We start from the raw sequence: 19,335 nt of genomic DNA, 5'->3' as shown, positions 1-19,335 counted from the left end.
ATCAGAGAAGTAAAGAAATGAGAAGTGAAGAAATGAAGAAATCTCCCACAGATGCTGGGAGATTTGCTAGAGATTTCTAGAAACTACCTAGTAAACACCAGTTATTCCTCACCCAGGAAAAACAGTCTCTCCAAAAGCCAACACTGATTTCCCAAAAGTAACAATTTTTAGGGTGTTTTTTTACATTTAAAATAAACACATAAAGAGAACACCAAGCCCTTTATTTTTTTTTTCCTGTTATATTTATTGATCTTCTAGGAGGCACAATGGAAATTTCAGCTTTTATTCATTTTCTCCTCCCTTGTGAAGCACCAGGGTACAGGTTAATAGTCATCAATCTAAATCAATATTTTAGAAGGTCTCTGATCACATTTTCACATTTCCTGATAATAAAAGAGGCACATGTGCCAGTAGCTAAAATAAAAATGATTTAAGCAATACTTGCTTAAAAAGCTGCACTGACTGCTATTTTAAGGCAGGTTTGGTGAAAGTTTGACAAGCAATATCCCCATGAAATGAAAGTAATTTTTCCTATAGAAACACATTAACTTTGATTGGAAAAAAGGCTTTTAGGAAATACTTCATCAGTGTGTAATTATATTGATGTTGCACTTCCTTTAGTTAGAAAGACATCGACAAATCTTTCTGTTCGGAATTCTGACTGCTCGGCTCTTCCTTTACCTTGCAGGAAAGGCAAGCAGTGATGGTCTACTGTCACAGAAGGCAGGGGTTTCTCAGGGCATTAGTAATTCGGGCCAGGCTGAGTCCCCAGGATCACTCAGGCTGTGTTCTCAATGACAACAGCAATACCTTGTCCACCGCCGATGCAGGCTGACCCAACCGCGTATTTCCCACCACGCCGCCTGCACACAGAAACCAACAGTGAAAATCACTTACATTTAAGAAACCACAGTAGCTCCTGTCCTGATTTTATGAAAGGAAAGTAGCCATCAGCTGGATATTACTAAAGATGACGTTTTAGAATGTGTATGTTGTTCTTTTTTCAGAAAAATATCATGAAATATTTCTGTAGGAAACCAATGACTTTAAAGCCCATCTCATTCCACCCCCCTGCCATGGGCAGCAACACCTTCCTCTATCCCAGGTTGCTCTAAGTCCTGTCCAACCCGGCCCTGGACACTTCCTGGGTAGTTTTTAAACTTCCTGAACACCACCGAGGTAATTTTTAAAACCTAAGTTTCCTACAGCCACACTCCAAGAAACAGTTTTCTAGAAGGTGCAAATTTTCTGGGGCTTTATGTTTGAACACTAAGACAGAGCTGCAAGTACAAGCAAAGAGGTACAGCAATCTCTGCCCTGAGGGGAAATATCAGAAAAGGAAAATTCAAATTAAAATGGTGCTAAGCATATCAAGCAAGCCAAAAGAGTCAGAATTTCTGCAAATGAAGAGAGAAATTAAAGGAGAAAGAAGGTGATTTTAAAGCCTTTTAAAGTACCCCCTTCCAGTACCTAAAGAGGACTGAAAAGGGATTTTGAAAAAGGGCCTGGAGGGACAGGACAAGGGGGAATGGCTTCCCACTGCCAGAGGGCAGAGTTAGATGGGATGTGGGGAAGGAATTCTTGGCTGTGAGGGTGGGGAGGCCCTGGCACAGGTTGCCCAGAGAAGCTGTGGCTGCCCCTGGATCCCTGGGAGTGTCAAAGGCCAGGTTGGACAGGGCTTGGAGCAACCTGGGATGGGGAAAGGTGTCCCTGGCCATGGCAGGAGGTTGGAATAAGATCATCTTTAAGCTCCCTTCCATCACAAACAGTTCTGTGATTCTACTAAATGCACCACGTTAAGAAAAGAACACACTTTGCTCAAAGGCCATTTCAAAAAAGGAAACCTTCCCACTGACTCCTGTGAGCTTGGATCAGATCTAGATGAAGCAAAAAAACCCTGTAATGACAACAGAATGGAATATGAGGCAGGTGCAGGAGCTGGACTGCAGCACAAAGGTGACAAATTCATACAGAAAGCGGTACATTCCAGTGAGGAGAGTTTTAAGCTGATCGACTGGAAGAGTTTAGTCACGCTGAATCCAGGCTAAAAACCTTTTGTGGGCAGAAATACCTCAGCACTGCATTCTCTCAGCTGTGTGCATACCTCAGCTCGTGAACCAGATGAGCTGTGATCCGCGCCCCCGAGGCACCCAAAGGATGACCGATAGCGATGGCACCTCCGTTGACGTTGGTCTTCTCAGGGTCAAGGCCCAAAACTTTTTCGACAGCCAGATACTGAGGTGCGAATGCCTCATTCACCTAAAGCACCACGAGAAACGATACAATTTTTACAAGAGCTTTCAGCAGTATGTGCGCACACGAGATTAAGAGAGGTGAACTTCTCCACCGGCTCGTTTTGAGAAAAATATTAAACATTGTTCATAAAAGCATACTCAATTCAACTTACAAACTGCCAATCCAGTCCAATTAAATTAAAATACTAAGCAAGTATGATGTATACATTATAAAAAAAGGTATATTCTGATGCAGTGTGCCCAGGAAGAGCCTGTTCCTCTGACAAGAAGAGGCCCTGTTCACAAATGGAGAAGTGTGACTAACTAAAAACATGAACAGTCCAGCCAGCAGAGTAACATGTCATGTCACATGAGGGTATTTTTATTCCATGGAATGCTATCACGCCATTTTCATTTTCCACATGCCTGAGATTTTTGCAATGACTGTGCAACTGTGCTGCAGAAATGAGATGGACAGAGGTCAGGCAGCTCCTGACATGTAGGAACACCTACATGTATGAGTGGAATGTTTCTGCTAAAAAGATCTGGGGGTAAAATCACTGTTCATGTAAAAACCTCTCACCTCTACCAAATCCATATCCTTCAGGGTCAATCCTGCTTTCTTCAAAACCTCGGTAATTGCAGGTACAGGGCCTGTTTGGAAATTATATGCAGTTAGTTAAATAAAAAATAATTCAATAAATAAAGTGTTCTAACTGTGTTATAAATAGGATAGCTTCCTAAAGCCTTACCAGCTCCCTTCCACTGAGCCTCTGAACAGCCAATGAATTCTGGATGTGCCACTCATCTGCTTTATTAGGTGGTAAAAGAACTCCTCAACCTCAAAACTACCGGTCACCTTCTCAACACACAACCAGGGAAAATACTAAGAGGGTCACTACTGCTGCGCTGCTGTGGTGGTAAACACACACAGAGCTTCCAAGTCCAGAGAAGGGACAGTCCCCAGACAAATACAACAACTTCACGATAGATTTGAGGCATTCTCCTTCCCAGTACTCTTGGATCAGTTTATTCTTTACTCACAACTTGCAGCCTCAAGGTAAACAAAAGAGAAGAACACCAGGCTGCTCCAGAGTTGCTGGTCATGGGTGTGGTTAGGGGTATTGTTGTTTTGATGATCTTAATATATCAGAAAATCTTCTAGCAAAAACCCTAAAATTTAATTAGTTTATTCTGAACAATTAAATGCTCCCTCAGAGCCAGGCCTTGGCCAGCTGAAGATAGTAAGATTTTTCTATTGAGACTATTACAGAGTTTGTCAACAAAACTGTTCTCTGGAAGAAAGTTGACATCTACAAGCTATTATAATCCACTAAGGGAAATTAATCTCAAAGCACAGCTACCTAAGGAAAGACACATTCAAAGAGAATTTGAAAGGGTTAATTGGGTATGTGCTTGTGGGACGAAGACACCAAGATGTTATATGGTGGCTGATCATTATCCAAAAAACCCCTCAATTCTAAAACACTTAACAATTCTAAATCTCTCACACAACTAAAAAAAGGGTATAGAAAAATCTGAGCTCAAAGAATAAAAATCACAAAAATAGGTAAATTACCAAAGACACAGAAAAATTAAAAGAAGAAAGGGCCCAGTTCAGAGCTCAGTGGAGTATCAGAGAGCTTCAGGCAGCTTAATACTAGATTCTAAATGCATCTGATTAAGGAAGGGTTTTAGTATGCCTGTTATGCCTGAGAGTAACGGCAGGGTCTCCTGTGGACAATACAAAGACCACCAATGACAGCCAAGTAAACTTCCCTCTCCCCCTCCTCTTTTTTCAAATAATGAATTCTCTCACTAAACACTGTGGGGCAGAACTCCCTGTCACTATCAGTATGTGAAAGGGCAGTTGTGCAGACTGAGGTCCTGTTCTCAGATCTGTTGCTGTCATTTCCATGAATCTCCTCTGGTCCCTTTGAGTTGCTGGGGATAAGCTGTGGTGTGAAGGAATTGAGATACTGTTTCTCTCTATGATTTATGAAGTTTTTAAACAAGCTAAAAGGGTTGCCTGACCTAGGAAGAATGGGCTGGTTTAGGAAGCACAATGACAGCATGAAGCCTGGCAAAATAAACCCTCCCTCCACATTTGCTTTGAAGGTTGTGTCAGTCAGATAGTCTGATCAGGGAAGCAAACCTGACAATGCTTCATTTGCATTTCCACTGACACATGGAACCAGTCAACAATGGCTTCTCTGAACAGAAGGACAGAGAGGAGAAGCAATTCTGGGATACAATGCTGTCTACAAACTAAACAGAAGGGAAAAATCCTGGGGTGTCTGGATTGGATTTGAGGAATTGTTTGCATTACAAGCTACTTGACGAGGAAACAAAATATGGGACTAAAACAATCAAGAAAGCATTTGGTTTGCCAAATAATACCTGAACAGATGTGTATCCTGGAAACCAAACTCAGCTTGAGCCACTGAGTAACTGCTCAAAGGTGTGCACATAGCCAACACTTCCTCAGCAAGAGGTGAAGAAGACAACTCACAGTTATGCATTTTATAATGGGATTTTGAAGCTTACAGGAAACTGAATTTCAGGAGAAAAATGGTTTAAAAAAGAGCGTTTGTCTTCTTGACTTACTAACAGAGAGAGTAAAAAGGGAAAGAAAAAAGGTGCCAGGGGAAACTATAGCTTAGTGTTATCACTATAGGTCGGACAGTGCACATACCCTTCCAGCCAAAGTGAGGAGTAAATCTGTTCCTCTGCATGAGAGGGATGGACTGACACAGTGGAATGGACAGTAGGACACATAAACATCCTCAGAGCTATCAGACTGAGTACACTGCAGCCTCCCTTTCCTTCCTTTAGAATGCCCAAGAAAAGAATATTTTAATGCCACTTGATGCTAAAAAATGATGTGCTTTATTGCAACTTACCAATGCCCATGATGGAAGGGTCACAGCCAGATGAGTGGTACGCTACCACTCTTGCCAGAGGAGTAAGACTGTGCTTTTTAAGTGCTGATTCACTGGCGAGGATGACTGCACCAGCTCCATCACACACCCCCTTGCAATAAGAGAGAAAAGCATTCTTAGTGAGAAAACACAAAGAAACAAAAAATCCCCACACTCTTTTAACTAAACTCTCAAAAAAGGCATGAGCCCAAGACACCATAATTAACGTTTAACAGACAATTTTTATTCAAAACAACAAACGACAATCTGTCACTATTCTGAGGACTGGGAAAGGAAGTTAAATATAGATGTTCAATTAATTCCAATGTTTTAGCAAAGTAAAATACATTTTTTACTCTTGAAGTCTCCCTCGCATTGGAAACATGATTCTGCAGACTTGCAAGAACACGATTAATAATGGATAATGTATGTGCTATTAATTATAAAAGATACTTTACAGACACCCACACTTACTGTGGCTATGATGATCTATTTTAGGCAGGAATTCAGGCTATATGACCACAGTGGTCCTTCTGGCCCAAAGAACATTAATCAACTAATTAAGATACTGACTGTAAGAGGAACAGTCCATAATGACATGCTGCTAAGCACTCAGTCTACTCTGGGCAAGAGCAAAATGTGGTTTGGATGACAGAGGATATTAACTGTGGCACAAAGAGGAGCAGCAGCAGTTTGCCCTCTAATATAATGCCTGGTTTGTAAAGCAAACGTTCAGTAGGCATTGCCCCCAGAAGAAAGTAGGATGGCTAACCCTACACAGCCACTGCAGGTATCAACTGCACAATTCAAGGCTGATGAAAAGTGCCAATGCCTCACTAAAAGATCAGTGACAACCCACAGAACCAAATTTTAGGACTTAGGAGCAGACTGAAGGATCCCCTGAGATCTTGGGGCTGGAAGAGTCAACCAGGGGCATCGAGCTGCAGAACTGGAAGTCACTTTCATCAGGAGACACCACTGACAGCCAAAGGTGACTCAGTGAGACATAAAAACAGCGGCGATAAATCTGGAGAACCATAGAGGAGACACTTTCACAGCCCAGGGCTCTGACATACTCACTGAAGCATTCCCAGCCGTGACCGTTCCATCCTTTTTAAAGACACACGGGAGCTTTGCCAACTGTTCCATAGTGGTCTGGGGTTTGGGGTGCTCGTCCTTTTGCATGCTTTCCTTCCCCTTTTTGGTTTTCACTTCAATTGGTGCCATCTCAGCATTAAAGTAGCCAGCATCATTAGCTGCAACCACAAAAAGGAAAATAAAAGGACTCTGATAAAAACATCAAGATGATTGCGCAGCATGACCAATAATCATATTTTCATGTGCACACAACTTTTGCTCTATTTTAACCAAAAGTTCAGGGGCAGCAATGTTTATGCTTCATTTTGCTTAAATAAGCTGGTTGGTGTCTTACTGTGTTTTGTTTTGGGGTTTTTTTTAAGAATTTGTGCAAAAACTGTACAAGTAAACTCTCAAACTTCTCCAAAAAAAAGTCTCTTCTAAAATATTAAAATTTTATTTCAGTTTTAAATAACTGAACTCCCTTTTGTTCTGTTTTATTTTTGTTTTAAACCATTGGATTTATTTCTGGTACGAAAATAAATGTACTGCTTTATTCCACAGCTCTGTTGTTTATCAGATAGCCACGAAGATGTAAATCTCAGAGAGAAATGTGGAAAAAACTCCTAAGCCACATTTTCTCTGTTGATAAGGTATTATATATCAATTAAAATTCTGTCCAAGGTGCTCCTCCACAGGTATCACACTCAAGGGAGGATCTCAGAATGGGATTCAGCTGCCTAAACCATCTGAGTCAATCTGAGACATTGCAGGTAGCTAAGATGCCCATAAAAGCATCTGGCCACAACAACTAATAGAGCATTAGATAGGGATTTAAAACTAAGACACAGAAACTGTCATATCTGATGTTGTTTAGCTACCTCTGGACTTCTCAATAAATTCCTCAAAACCTTTTACTTTCCTGATTAGACACAGGACTCTCTCTTTACTGTGGAATAAGACGAACTGGTCCTACACGCAGAAATAAAAACAGCAAGCCAAAATCCTAGAAAACAAGAAAGAAGCACAGTTTCTAGCAAAGAGTCCAGGAATAGCAGGAGTTAGCTAACAAGATCAGCAGGAAAGGTAATAAACGATGGAGAAAAATTACAAAAAGCACTGCTACACCAGCTGGAAAAAACACAGACTCTTCTTCCAACAGTGCAGCTGCTAAAATGCAGCATGATTAGAATCTAAAGGAACGCCTGGATCTTTGCTTCCTACCCTTTGCCTTTGGGTTGCAACGTATGTTAAGCCCCAGGACAACCCCTACAACTGGCTTTTGGCCTAAACTTCACAGTAATCCAGTCACAGAATCTGAGTGGTTTTGGCTGGAATGGACCTTAAAGCCCATCTCATTCCAATCCCTGCCACGGGCAGGGGCACCTTCCACTAGACATGGTTGCTCCAAGCCCCGTCCAACCAGGCCTTGGATACTCCCAGGGATGAGGCAGCCACAGCTGCTCTGGGAAAGCTGTGCCAGGGCCTCACCACCCTCACAGACAACAATTCCTTCTCAATATCCCATCTAACCCTGCCCTCTGACAGTGGGAAGCCATTCCCCCTTGTCCTGTCCCTCCATGCCTTGTCCCCAGTCCCTCTCCAGCTCTCTTAGAGCCCCTTTAGGTACTGGAAGGGGCTCTCAGGTCTCCCTGGATCCTTCTCTTCTCCAGGCTGAACCCCCCCAGCTCTCCCAGCCTGCCTCCAGAGCAGAGGGGCTCCAGCCCTCGGAGCATCTCCATGGCCTCCTCTGGACTCACTCCAGAAGCTCCACATCCTTCTTATATTGGGGGCCCCGGAGCTGAATGCCTCTGATATGGCTTTGGCCATGTAAACCATCCAGAGAACACTTTAAACACAAGTCCTGAAAAAATATCCTCTCTTCAGATTCCCTCTGCTCTAACTGCTCAAGGGTTTTAGAACAGCATTGGATTTGCAAAAGAAAGAAAAAGGATTTAGATCAATGATAGCACATGCTGACACGTGAGGATGATGTGGGTCATTGTGGAAGTGGATGGTTCTGCAGTGCAGAGGAAAGAAAGGAGGGCAGTCAGGCATGCCTGGGACAATGCTGCATCCCATCAAAGGGTCACCAACAAGCCACATTTACGAGCACGAATCCAGTTCAGTTAGGTGACACGTGACAGAGTGTTAAAAAGCATTTGCTGCCTGAACAGCCATAGAATGTCCACGAGGAAGGCACAGGAAGGCAGGTGGAAAGGGGGCTCCTTACTTAACCTGCTGGTGGGCACAACACCTACTCAGCAGACTCAAAGTCAAACCCCCTGGGAGTGGGCTACTTGTACCACAGGGCCAACAAAATCATGAACTACAGTATGCAAATCAAAGGACAAATTACACCACGAGCTACACAGAGCTTGAAGATGCTGTGAATCAATGCTAAAAACTGAATAGATTTGAGGTCAGTGCCATATAAACCCTTCCATTCCTGCAGGTACTAACCAGCTTTGCACCTCTGTTGTGTTTTCAGCGCGTATCCATCACAGGCCTCCCGTGAGATGCTGTATTTTGCTGCCAGGTTTTCAGCTGTCACTGCCATAGGTATTTTAACGTGTGTATCTGTTAGAGCTTCCCACAACGTGTCTTCCAACTGCATGGCACATTATGAGAAGAAAATCAGAAAACACAGCAACACTGACATTTATTATTGACAGTTCCTAACTGCTCAGCAGCTTCTTGGAACCTAATGGCTCTTTGTAAAATTAATTCAGGTTACCCACAGGTAATTTATTTATCAGAACGAACACGCTGCAAAGCAGTGTGCAACCTCCTGTGTGCTATTTTAGCTAATCTATGCTGTGCTCTTGTATGGTTTTTTCCACTCCCACATGGCCCTGGGAAGCTTGGGAAAAGCCTATGATTTTTGGTATTTCAGCACATTTTACTTGTGTATGAATTATTATTACTTGTGTATAATTATTTACTTGTGTATGAATGAGACCTATGAGAAAACATACCTGTCTGGTTGCCAAGAACAAAAGGTGAGGAACTGTGAAAAGACACAGCAGCCCACTGATTCTTTAGCTCTTTCTCTACTGCCAGGTAAAATGACTTTACAAGAGCAAAAGGTTTATGCAGGCGTAACATCTCAGGTGAGAAAGTAACCAAGCCTAACTTCACTTAACCTGATAAAGGCAAGTCCAGTCTGTTCAGATGGGTTTTGTTATCTCTGTCACCAGTAAAGTTCTGCAAGATAAATCACCCATTCACCTTATAATTCAATTATCTTCATGATAAGAACCCAGCAGAACCTACTCAGTGTATCAGCAGCTTTGTGAAGGTGTTCTCTGCAGGAACTGAGGCTTAGACACAGTGCCACACAAGAACAGAGCCAAGCCTAATTCACATGCACCATGTTTACAATGGAACCACAGCACAGGAAAAAACTCAAAAGAGTTGAAACACTGAAATATCCAAATCCTGCATTCTGATATCAGTTATGACCCACCGAGCAAGTGGTAATTATCAGAGTACATTATCGATTTATTCTGCTGCACATTTCTCACAGTATTCCCTTGGGATTTATCTTCAGAAGAAAATATAAAAATAACTTACCTACCAATGGATTTAACTTTTAAGTTTCCACTTCTGGAATGGAGAGATGCTTACAGCTTGGAGGAATACACGTTCTTTACCAGTCTGCCCATCTACTGCCAGCATTAGTACCCTTGCCTAAATTGTATATGCCTTTATTTCACAGCCTCTGACAAGTTTTTAACACATAGTACTTGCATGGGATGTACCAAGTGAACTAAATTTTGTGTCTAAGAATTTATTGATATGTTTATCACGGAACAGGAATTCAAATATGGTTTTGGAAAAGCTAGAAAAACTGGCATGCTTAACAGAATTGCCTGAGACTACTGTTTTGATAATGTATGAATACTGGTTAAATGCTTTGAACAACTACATCTGGATCTAATCTCCAATAGTTCCATTCCCAAGAATTTAGTGTCTACAGGCCTGATACTTATATTGCTCTGTGAACATTACTTAGTTCAGAGAATAAAAAAAGAGTCCAAAAAAAAAAGTACCAGACCTTGAGTTCTGCTCCTAATCTGGTTCCAAATCGAATCTTTCGAACTGCATAAGGAGCCTGGCTCATACTTTCAGCTCCACCACACAGAACAACTTCTGACTCATTAAGGCAAATTTCCTGTTAACAGAAAAACAAAACGGATCCAGGATTTAGTGTTTGAGTAAAAAAAATTAAGTGTTTGGTGTCTGAGTAAGAAAAATAACAACGGTTTTAAAAAAAGAGCTTGTCACCTATGAAGCCACAAAATGAGAATGAATTCAATCTTAGTCATGTATGTATTTATGAAAGGGTTATTAAGGTTGGGGTCTGTCTCCTTCATGGCACTTTCCTTCTTTCTCCTTTCAGCAAGGAACAATTATATCCATGAGGGAAGAGACTATGGGTGTGCACACATGAGAGGACAGAGGAACAAAGACATTAAGCCTCTGCATGCTTGTGTGGTTAGGTTCACAGATGGTTGAGCTGGGTGTTTTTAAGCTCCCAATCTTCTCAAAAGAAACACAAATTAAATCTCAAAGCCTGAATGATTGGAAAAAATGGGACATAATTTTAGAAGACATTAGCTAGGTAAGCTGCCAAAAGTACCAAAAACACGCTAATTCATCACTGGCAAAGCACACAGAACCTAGAATCCTAATTCTTAAACATACCATCAAACCACTGAAAAATTGTGCTTCCTTAAAACAATTCACTAAGTTGGACTGTTAAGGTTATTTCTGTACTGGAATGGAAGCAGATGAAATCATCCCAAAAAAGTTGTGGCTGCCCCATCCCTGAAAATCACTGATTTTACTAATATGTGCTGAGATGTTTTCTGTAGTGACTAAAAAACTTGTGAATGTTTACTAGCAGCTCAGCACGGAAGCTGCAGCTTTGTTGTGTGCCAGGGAAATACGGAGCCATTGGCTGCACTGATTGAATGCCATCTTCAGAAAGGACCTCACAACCTTTACTTTCAATAAAAGTGGTCAAATTCTCCAGCACTTTTGTTCAGTGTGGACAAGTGTGTGTATGGCCTTTGCAGAAAGCACTAGAAAAAGTGGTCACATGGATATTACTGTAAACATGTAACCTTAACTCTACATCGCCTTTCACATTTTTTTCCTCTAGAGGATCAGACCTAAAATAATCCTCTGGCCAAGAAAAACCAAAAAAACCCCACAAAACCAACTATCTCATTGCTCAAGTATTTGTAAAATAAATGTAGGAACAAATGAAATAAAACCCCCTGTACCATTGTACCATCTTACTCAGTGGTTTTGGGCACCCGCTCAAAGAGAAGTTGATTCTCTTCTATTTTAAAAGAAGTGACACTATAAATTACCTAACCCAAGAGAGGTTTGGATCTTTGAACAAAAACACTTAAAAAGCCCAAGCTGCTGCTTACACAGCTAACCAGGTGAGAATATAAACAGTGATCAAGAGATGAAAGCCTCCTGTTGTGGTCCTGAAGCCCAGTAATTCCAACCCAGACAAACAGGATCATGGGATTCAACTACTGCACAGCTGAGCTCCATTTCACCAGCTAACACTTGCTGCATTCCTTATACTAAACTAAAAATAGCTACAGTGCTGATTTTAAAAACCAACCACAAAATGTGGCACTGTGGAGGCTGAACTCCTGCAAAAAAACAAAAGCATGCAGGACAATAGGAAGTCTCTACCAGTGGTAGCTAAAACTCCACGTTAAGACTCATCCCAAACACAAAGGACGTGTTTCTACACGCGCCTCTTCTCTCACGTTAACAGCCTGATAAAGATTACAACCAACACAGAAGTACAGAGCTTTGTACCTGGCATCCGTTGGCAATGGACTGGAAACCAGAGCCACAGAGCCTGTTGACAGTGAGCGCTGGCACGGAGACGGGAACTCCCACACGTAAACCAACGTGTCTCGCGATGTAAATCGCATCTGGCGAGCTCTGCAGACAGAACAAACAGCGGGGTTTGCCACTGGAAAGCAAAAGCCTTGATGAAAAGTCAGGGTGGTGTAATTGCATCTGGTAGAAGACAGTGTATGTTCAGCAGAAATACGACCTGTCCTAAGAAGCACCTTGATTCACTTCAAAGAAGATACTGTTCTACATTATCTGAAAGTGTCAATGTCTCAATCTGCATTTTAAACGAAGTGTGTGTTGCAAAAGCCAGACATCAGGCCAAAATGGGACCATAGATGATAAGATTTAAGTCAACAACTTAGTAAGTCTTAATGCTTTTCTCTATCCTTTATTTTTAAAACAGTATTCACACAGCAGACTGATATAAGGACAGATCCTGACTGGTGAGCAGCAATTACTTTAAGATAAATTAATATTGCTCAGACTAACAGAGGAAGGCCCCCCAAAACCACAGAGAACACTTATGCTCTTGGGTATCATGCACTAAGCTACTGTGTATTATGAAGACAAAGCTCTGTGCACAATGCTGCATGCCAATGCAAGTTCAGACAAAAAAAATGAATTAATGAAGCCACTTCTGCTGCAGAAGGGGAGTTTAAAATGGTCATACACTCACAGTTATTTAAACTTAATCAAATAATACCTAAAAGGAATCCAGGACTAAAAAAAAAAAAGAAAATCTACTGGGATGGGGAAGTATGATGCAAAGGAAAAGAAATGTACTTTAAACATGAAAAGTAACTTTATTAGCAGAATGCTATTTCTTATGTAAAAGCATTACACCTATTATTTTCTAGGTCAGAGGCAGTTCTTACAAAATTAAAAAGCTGAATAAAAGAAGCTGAGGTGGTATCTGTAGGAGACAGAACAATCTAAGGCTACTCTTGGCTGAAAATTCTTAACAAGGAATACTGCATGTTTCTTCACATATAGTGTAAGTTTTGTTACTTGCTTCTTCTGCATCCTTGAAATAGTGCAGAAGAAAAGTCCCTACACTTCATAATGGTGAAGTCAGAATACAAAAAATAAATTAAAAAAAAAAGAAAGCCAGAAATGTTCTTTGCTGTCTTGCCTAAAACAAAGACACTCATCTAGATATGTGGATAACTGCAGTTTTGCAAAGTGGTGCCCTGCATACAACACCATCCTCTTCACAAACTCTTTGGAAAAGAAATGGTTGTCCAAATGCCTCTTTCAATCAAGGCATGAATCCTTCCAGCTCAAAAGAAACCCAAAAAAAAAACCCTACAGAAAACTCAAGGGAAATAGATTCAAATCAATCAAAGATAAAAATGGATTTATATAATTCAGTGGAAACCTGACCACTGAGTTACACAGCTCAAGCCTTCAAAACAGGGAAAATGTATCAGGGATTAGCAACTGACCAGTTAATGAATATATATTTTTAGGAGATCAGCTTGTCCTAGTATTACACTACCTCTGGTACCATAAAAAGAAAGCTAAGCCTTGCTCCCAACAGTACCACGGATCAGGAGGGTACGTCCCTCAAACAGGAACAGGAAACACCACACCACAAACGCTGCTCACGCACTCCACTCCCACCCCGTCACTTCACTCTTGGCCGCAAAGCTGAGCACAGGACCACACCGGGGGGGAGACGACACTGAAAAACCCCCGACCAGCAGATTTTCCAGGGTACCAACCTGCATGACATTGCCCACGACAACGCTGTCGATGATCTCGGGGGAGACCTTGCCCGCGGCCAGCGCGGCGCGGGCGGCGTGTTCCGTCAGGTCGGTGGCCGAGAAGTCCTTCAGCAAACCCCCGTAGGTCCCGAAGGGAGTGCGCTTTGCTGCCACGATGAATACACCTGGAACACAGGCAGGAATCACCCACACGTACAGGGGTCCAACAAACAACACCGCCCAGTCAGCCTCAGGCGGATAACACCCTAAATTCACGTGAATGTTTGTAGATACAGGCAACATCAACCCCCCGCAGTGCGAGATAAATGATATAATGGTGGTTTAGACAGGGAAGGCAGGAAGAACTTCCTTGTGAGGGGAAGAGGAGGGGCAGACACTGAGCTCTTCCCTGTGGTGACCAGTGACAGGACCCCAAGGAATGGCCTGAAGTTGTGTCAGAGCAGGGTTAGGTTGGATCTCATGAAAAGGTTCTTCCCCCAGAGGGTGGTTGGGCACTGAACAGGCTCCCCAGGGCAGGGGGCACAGCACCAAGGCTGACAGAGCTCAAGGAGGGTTGGATGATCCTCTGGGGCACAGGGTGTGATTCTTGGGGATGGTCCTGCACAGGGCTGAGGGTTGGACTCGATGATCCTTGTGGGTCCCTTCCAGCTCAGCACGTTCTGTGGTTCTGTGAACTAATGGTGAGAAAGAAAAGGAGGGAAGATTCCAGAAATACTCCCTTTCCACAAAGAGGTTTGACAAAAAGAGGGAAGTTTGCATTTGGATACCAGGCAGGCAAAGGAGGCTGCCACACACACCAGATATTAGTGGCATTAGTGTACTGAAACCATGACAGTAACATCCAAGAAATTCCATAGTGGACACCTGTGAAACAATCAGATGAGGAATGGTGCTTTTAACAAACAAAGAGGTCATTTCCTCATCCCAGAAAAAACAGCAGATTTTTGGCTTATATTCTGAAAGAGTTTCCACAAAGGAAAATAAAACTCAGATAATAAAGCAAAATAAAATTTTAACTTTGATCCCTTCAGCTGAAGAGGAAAAACGCTCCCTAATCAGAAATTTTACACTTCTGCCAGAATTATTTAAGTCATCTAAACTACTTTAGCATCAATCTTCCAGGTTCTGAGAAGAAAAGCCAGTTTTCAATAGGCAGGAGAGTGTGTGCCAGCACAAGCGTACAAAGGCACTGGGACATGGAGCAGCTCACGTGAATTCCAGCCAGGGAGAAGCCACCTCTGAACCAAAGCAAACATCTACTGGCTGCCTGTCACAGTCCTTTTCTGCTTCCACGTGCAGAAAAACAAGTGGGAGGCAGGTTGTGAACTTTTCCCCAGTTGAACAACAGCAAGCACTCACATACTCTGTTTCTACAGCCGTCATGGAAAACCCAGCTATTTTAAGTAACACTGCAAGGATATATATATATGTAAGAATGAAATTTCCTGTTCATTAAGCTGCTCATGAACACTGATTTCAGGCTGTCAGTTCTGTATTACTTGGCTGTTTTGTCAGAGAGGATGTTCCTCCAACTCTCATGTATCTGGATCCCAGGCTGAATGATTGCTAGAAAAGAGACTTTCCAAACTGGTGAATATCAAGGTTGCCCCACTGACAAGGACTTGAACACAACACTGGGATCTGAGATATGCAGGGAGCATGCTTAGAATCACAGAATCATATCACAGAATGGTTTGGTTTGGAAGGGATCTCAAAGCTCATCTTGTTCCAACCCCCTGCCATCAGCAGGGACACCTTCCACTAGACCAGGTTGCTTCAAGACCCATCCAACCTGACCTCCAACACTTCCAAGGATGGGGCAGCCACAGCTTTTCCGGGAAACCTGTGCCAGGGCCTCACCACCCTCACAGAGAAGAATTTCTTCCCAATATCCAACCTAACCCTGCTCTCCTAAGCTTGTCTTCCCTGCAGCAAAACAGGCCTTGACATTCATCCTTCACCGCTCCTCCTGTCCACTGATTCCCATCCCTCTGCCTCCTCCAAGTTGTGCCAACAATAACTGATTACAAAGCTTTGCTGCAGACCAGCTCAGGGACCTGACCAAGCTAAAAGAACTCGTCCTCCTCCCTTTTGTTCAGGTTGTCTGTTATCCACATTATTTGCTCAATCACACACACTGTGGCATTGCCTCGCAAAAAGTCCAGGGGCAAGGATGGAACTTTGCCCTTAAACATTCCTTTCACAATAACAACACCTCTCTCTCTTTCATGGAGGCTGCTCACTGCTGCCCTCTTCCCAACAGCACCGTGGGGCCAATAAACCAGGGCAGGTCACACAGCCGAGGCAGCTGAAGAGTAACCGAGAGTCAGCAGAAAACGAGGGGCTAATTTTCATTTGGATCAGCTCCGAGCCGAGTTCACCTTCTGGTTGCTCAATAAAACAGTAATTCGAGACTAAGAGAGAAGGCTGGACTGAACCAGCAAGAGAAGATGATGAAGCAGCAGCAGCAGCACAAGCTGTTATGCTGAATTAAACTGGACACAGGGCCATGCCCTAAGGGAATGTACTCCAGAGCCTGCCGAATTTTGCTTGATTGGAGAGACATCTACAAATGCTACTCCCTCCACAGAATTTCAGGAGGGGTAACAAGGCGTGGCTGAAGTTCTGAGTGAGAATGGACTCTGTGTCTTTTGACAGCTCTCTCTAAGTCTCCATTAATTAGCACTGTCCTCCATTAACATGGCAAGACTTCCAGAGTCTCTCCAATTTTCCAAGGTGATAAACACTAGATAAGAGCAGAATAGTATCAGATGCATAGAGACCTGTAAACTTTTCGGGCTAGAAAGCAAACGTCACTTTAAATCCTTACCAAGCACTATATTCAAGGCATCTTTTAACCTGGTTTTGTTAACCACTTGCTGCCAAATGGGGATCTGAAACGTTCCCTAACCCTCCAACACTTCTCAGACATGCTTGGTACAAAAATAATTGTTCATCAGACCCTGTTTTGAAAGACTAAAAAACAATCAATAACATAAAAAAAAATTAAGAAACAAAAACAGTGTATGAAAATATTGTGGTTAAAGATGAGAGAAGATCCTGCAACAGGCACATAAAACTAACATCAAAAAAGTATAGGCAAGGTGTTCTCTGTATTATCCAGCTCAGTAGAGCCATTAAAATTACTGCAAGAATTACCAGACAGGCTTTACCACTGAAACCTCACACCATGACTGACACACATGTTATTATTTAGGTATGGTCTGTCAAGTAGCAAAATGCTGTCGAATAGATAAAAAGCCCTATTGCGATAAATTTCAATTTTGTTTTCAAACCAAAGCAGATGAGAAAGGGCGTATCTGCCTCATTTTTAAGAGATGCAAGAGTGAAACCATGCAGAGCATAAATTAGTACTTTACACTAAACACTTTCAAGAGCTGTTGGGACTTGAAGAGTCTATTCTGCAATGGCAGTGTTAACACAGGCAGGGGCTGGATGTAACAACAGAAACCTTTCAGTCACGGACATTTCAAGCGTCACTTCCAGTGACTTTTAGTCACTACACGTAAACAAGGAATGACAGAATTATGGAATCATTTAGGTTGGAAAAGCCCTCTATGACCATCAGGTCCAACTGTTCCCCAGCACTGCCAAGGTCACCACTAACCCATGTTCCCAGGTGCCACATCCACATGGCTTTTAAATCTCTGCAGGGACAGGGACTCCACCACTGCCCTAGGCAGTGCCAGGGCTGTGCCAGGGCTGGACAACCCTTTCCATGAAGCAATTTTCCCTAATATTCAACCCAAATGGCCAGTTACTGGACAGACAAATGCACCCTTTGCTATAGGTTTGTAGCACGAGTGGCTTGAGCACTGCAGAAAGTCAAACTCTATATTCTAAGCAGTGCTAAAAACAAAGAGGTTGTGTGACTAGACACCATGTACCCCTTCCCCACCCTCTGACCCACATTCCCAGACTTTGATCCCCCCCTTCCCACCCTCTGCACCCCCTTTCCACCCTCTGAATCCCCTTCCCACCCTTTGCACCCCCTCCTCACCTTCTGACCACCTTCCCACCGACTGACGCCCCCCCGCACCCTCTTCCCAGTCTCTGATCCCGATTCCCACCTTCTGACCCCCTTCCCAATCTCTGACCCCCATTCCTACCCTGTGACCCCCTTCCCGCTCTCTGCACCCCCTCCTCAATCTCCGACCCCCATTCCCACTCTGTGACCCCTTCCCACCCTCTGTACTCCCTTCCGCTGTCTGCACCCCCTCCTCAATCCCTGACCCCCATTCCCACCCTGTGATCCCCATTCCCACCCTGTGACCCCCTTCCCGCTCTCTGCACCCCCTCCTCAATCCCTGACCCCCATTCCCACCCTGTGATCCCCATTCCCACCCTGTGACCCCCTTCCCGCTCTCTGCACCCCCTCCTCAATCTCTGACCCCCATTCCCACCCCCTATTTCTTCTCCACGCTCTCACCCCCGTTCCCACCCTCTGAACCCACGCTGCCTTTTGGAAGTTCCCAGTTACTCCCAGCTGTTCGGCCGCGCTGACACGGCGCGGACGGCACAGCTGGAGGGGGTAAATCCCAGGGGAGGGACAGGAACAGCTTCGGGGACTCTATTTAGCAATTCCTGAGGGCAACACGAGCTGCCCCCCCACACCTTTCCCCCCCGCCCCGGGTGAGGGGCCCCTACAACCGGCTCCGTCCGCCCCAGAGCCCTGACGCCTGGCCCGCAGGGATCCCTCCCGGTGCCGGGATCCGCGGGACACGGGATCCTCACCCCTCAGGAGCGCCATGGCCGCCCCGCTCCGCTCCTGCCCCGCTCCGCGCCCCGGCCGAGCGCCGCGCCCGCCCCGCACATTCGCCACGCCGGCGGCGGGGCGGGGCAAGAAACGCGCGGGAGGGGACTCGTCTGATGGGTTAACCTATCCGTAGATTTAATTTATTATTTTACTTATTTAGAATGTGTTCTTGTGCTGGTTTCCTTTCTTTCCTTTTTTTTTTTGAATTCCGCCTCTGTTCGGTTCGATTTTCCAGTGGCGGCTTTGGCGAATCGGCGGCGGGCGAAGGCGAGGGCGGGCGGCGATCCCTGAGGGCGAGCTGAGCGCCCACAGCCATCTCCGAACGCCTCGCAGTAATTACTGTTAATTACAGTTAATCACAGAGTCATGGAGGTTGGAGAAGATCGCCAAGACCATCGAGTCCAACCTGTGCCCGATCCCCCAGCCCAGAGCGCTGAGTGCCACGTCCAGTCGTTCCTTGGACATCTCCAGGGATGGGGATCCACCACCTCCCCGGGCAACTCCTGCCAAGGCCTGACCACCCCTTCCATGACGAAATTCCTCCTCGCGTCCAACCTAAACCTCTCCTGGCGCAACTTCTGACCATAAACCTGCTGAAGTTGGAGGGTTGCAGCCCTGCTTTCCTGGACGTGGATGGAGGAGAGTAGGAGCTGCCTGTAGCCCATCGGTTTGACACCAGAAAGCCCTTGCACGCTCTCATT

At 44.1% G+C, this 19,335-nt stretch overlaps 1 protein-coding gene across 1 annotated transcript; it reads right to left on the bottom strand.

Moving 5' to 3' along the window:
* Nucleotides 1-204: 204 nt before the first annotated feature.
* ACAA2 (acetyl-CoA acyltransferase 2) lies at nt 205-18,671 on the bottom strand. Its single transcript, XM_032675765.1, has 10 exons — nt 18,613-18,671; nt 13,855-14,021; nt 12,086-12,214; nt 10,293-10,409; nt 8,696-8,843; nt 6,236-6,411; nt 5,138-5,267; nt 2,818-2,888; nt 2,105-2,259; nt 205-863 (listed from the first exon to the last, which is right to left on the bottom strand). Exons 1-10 carry the CDS (start codon nt 18,626-18,628, stop codon nt 779-781), a joined length of 1,194 nt encoding a protein of 397 aa, XP_032531656.1. The 5' UTR covers nt 18,629-18,671; the 3' UTR covers nt 205-778.
* Nucleotides 18,672-19,335: the final 664 nt, after the last annotated feature.

The sequence above is a fragment of the Chiroxiphia lanceolata genome, chromosome Z, assembly GCF_009829145.1.
Source record: "Chiroxiphia lanceolata isolate bChiLan1 chromosome Z, bChiLan1.pri, whole genome shotgun sequence".
NCBI classification, from domain to species: Eukaryota; Metazoa; Chordata; class Aves; order Passeriformes; family Pipridae; genus Chiroxiphia; species Chiroxiphia lanceolata.
Note: the sequence above shows the minus strand (reverse complement) of the source record. Positions and strands in the feature narration are given on the sequence as shown.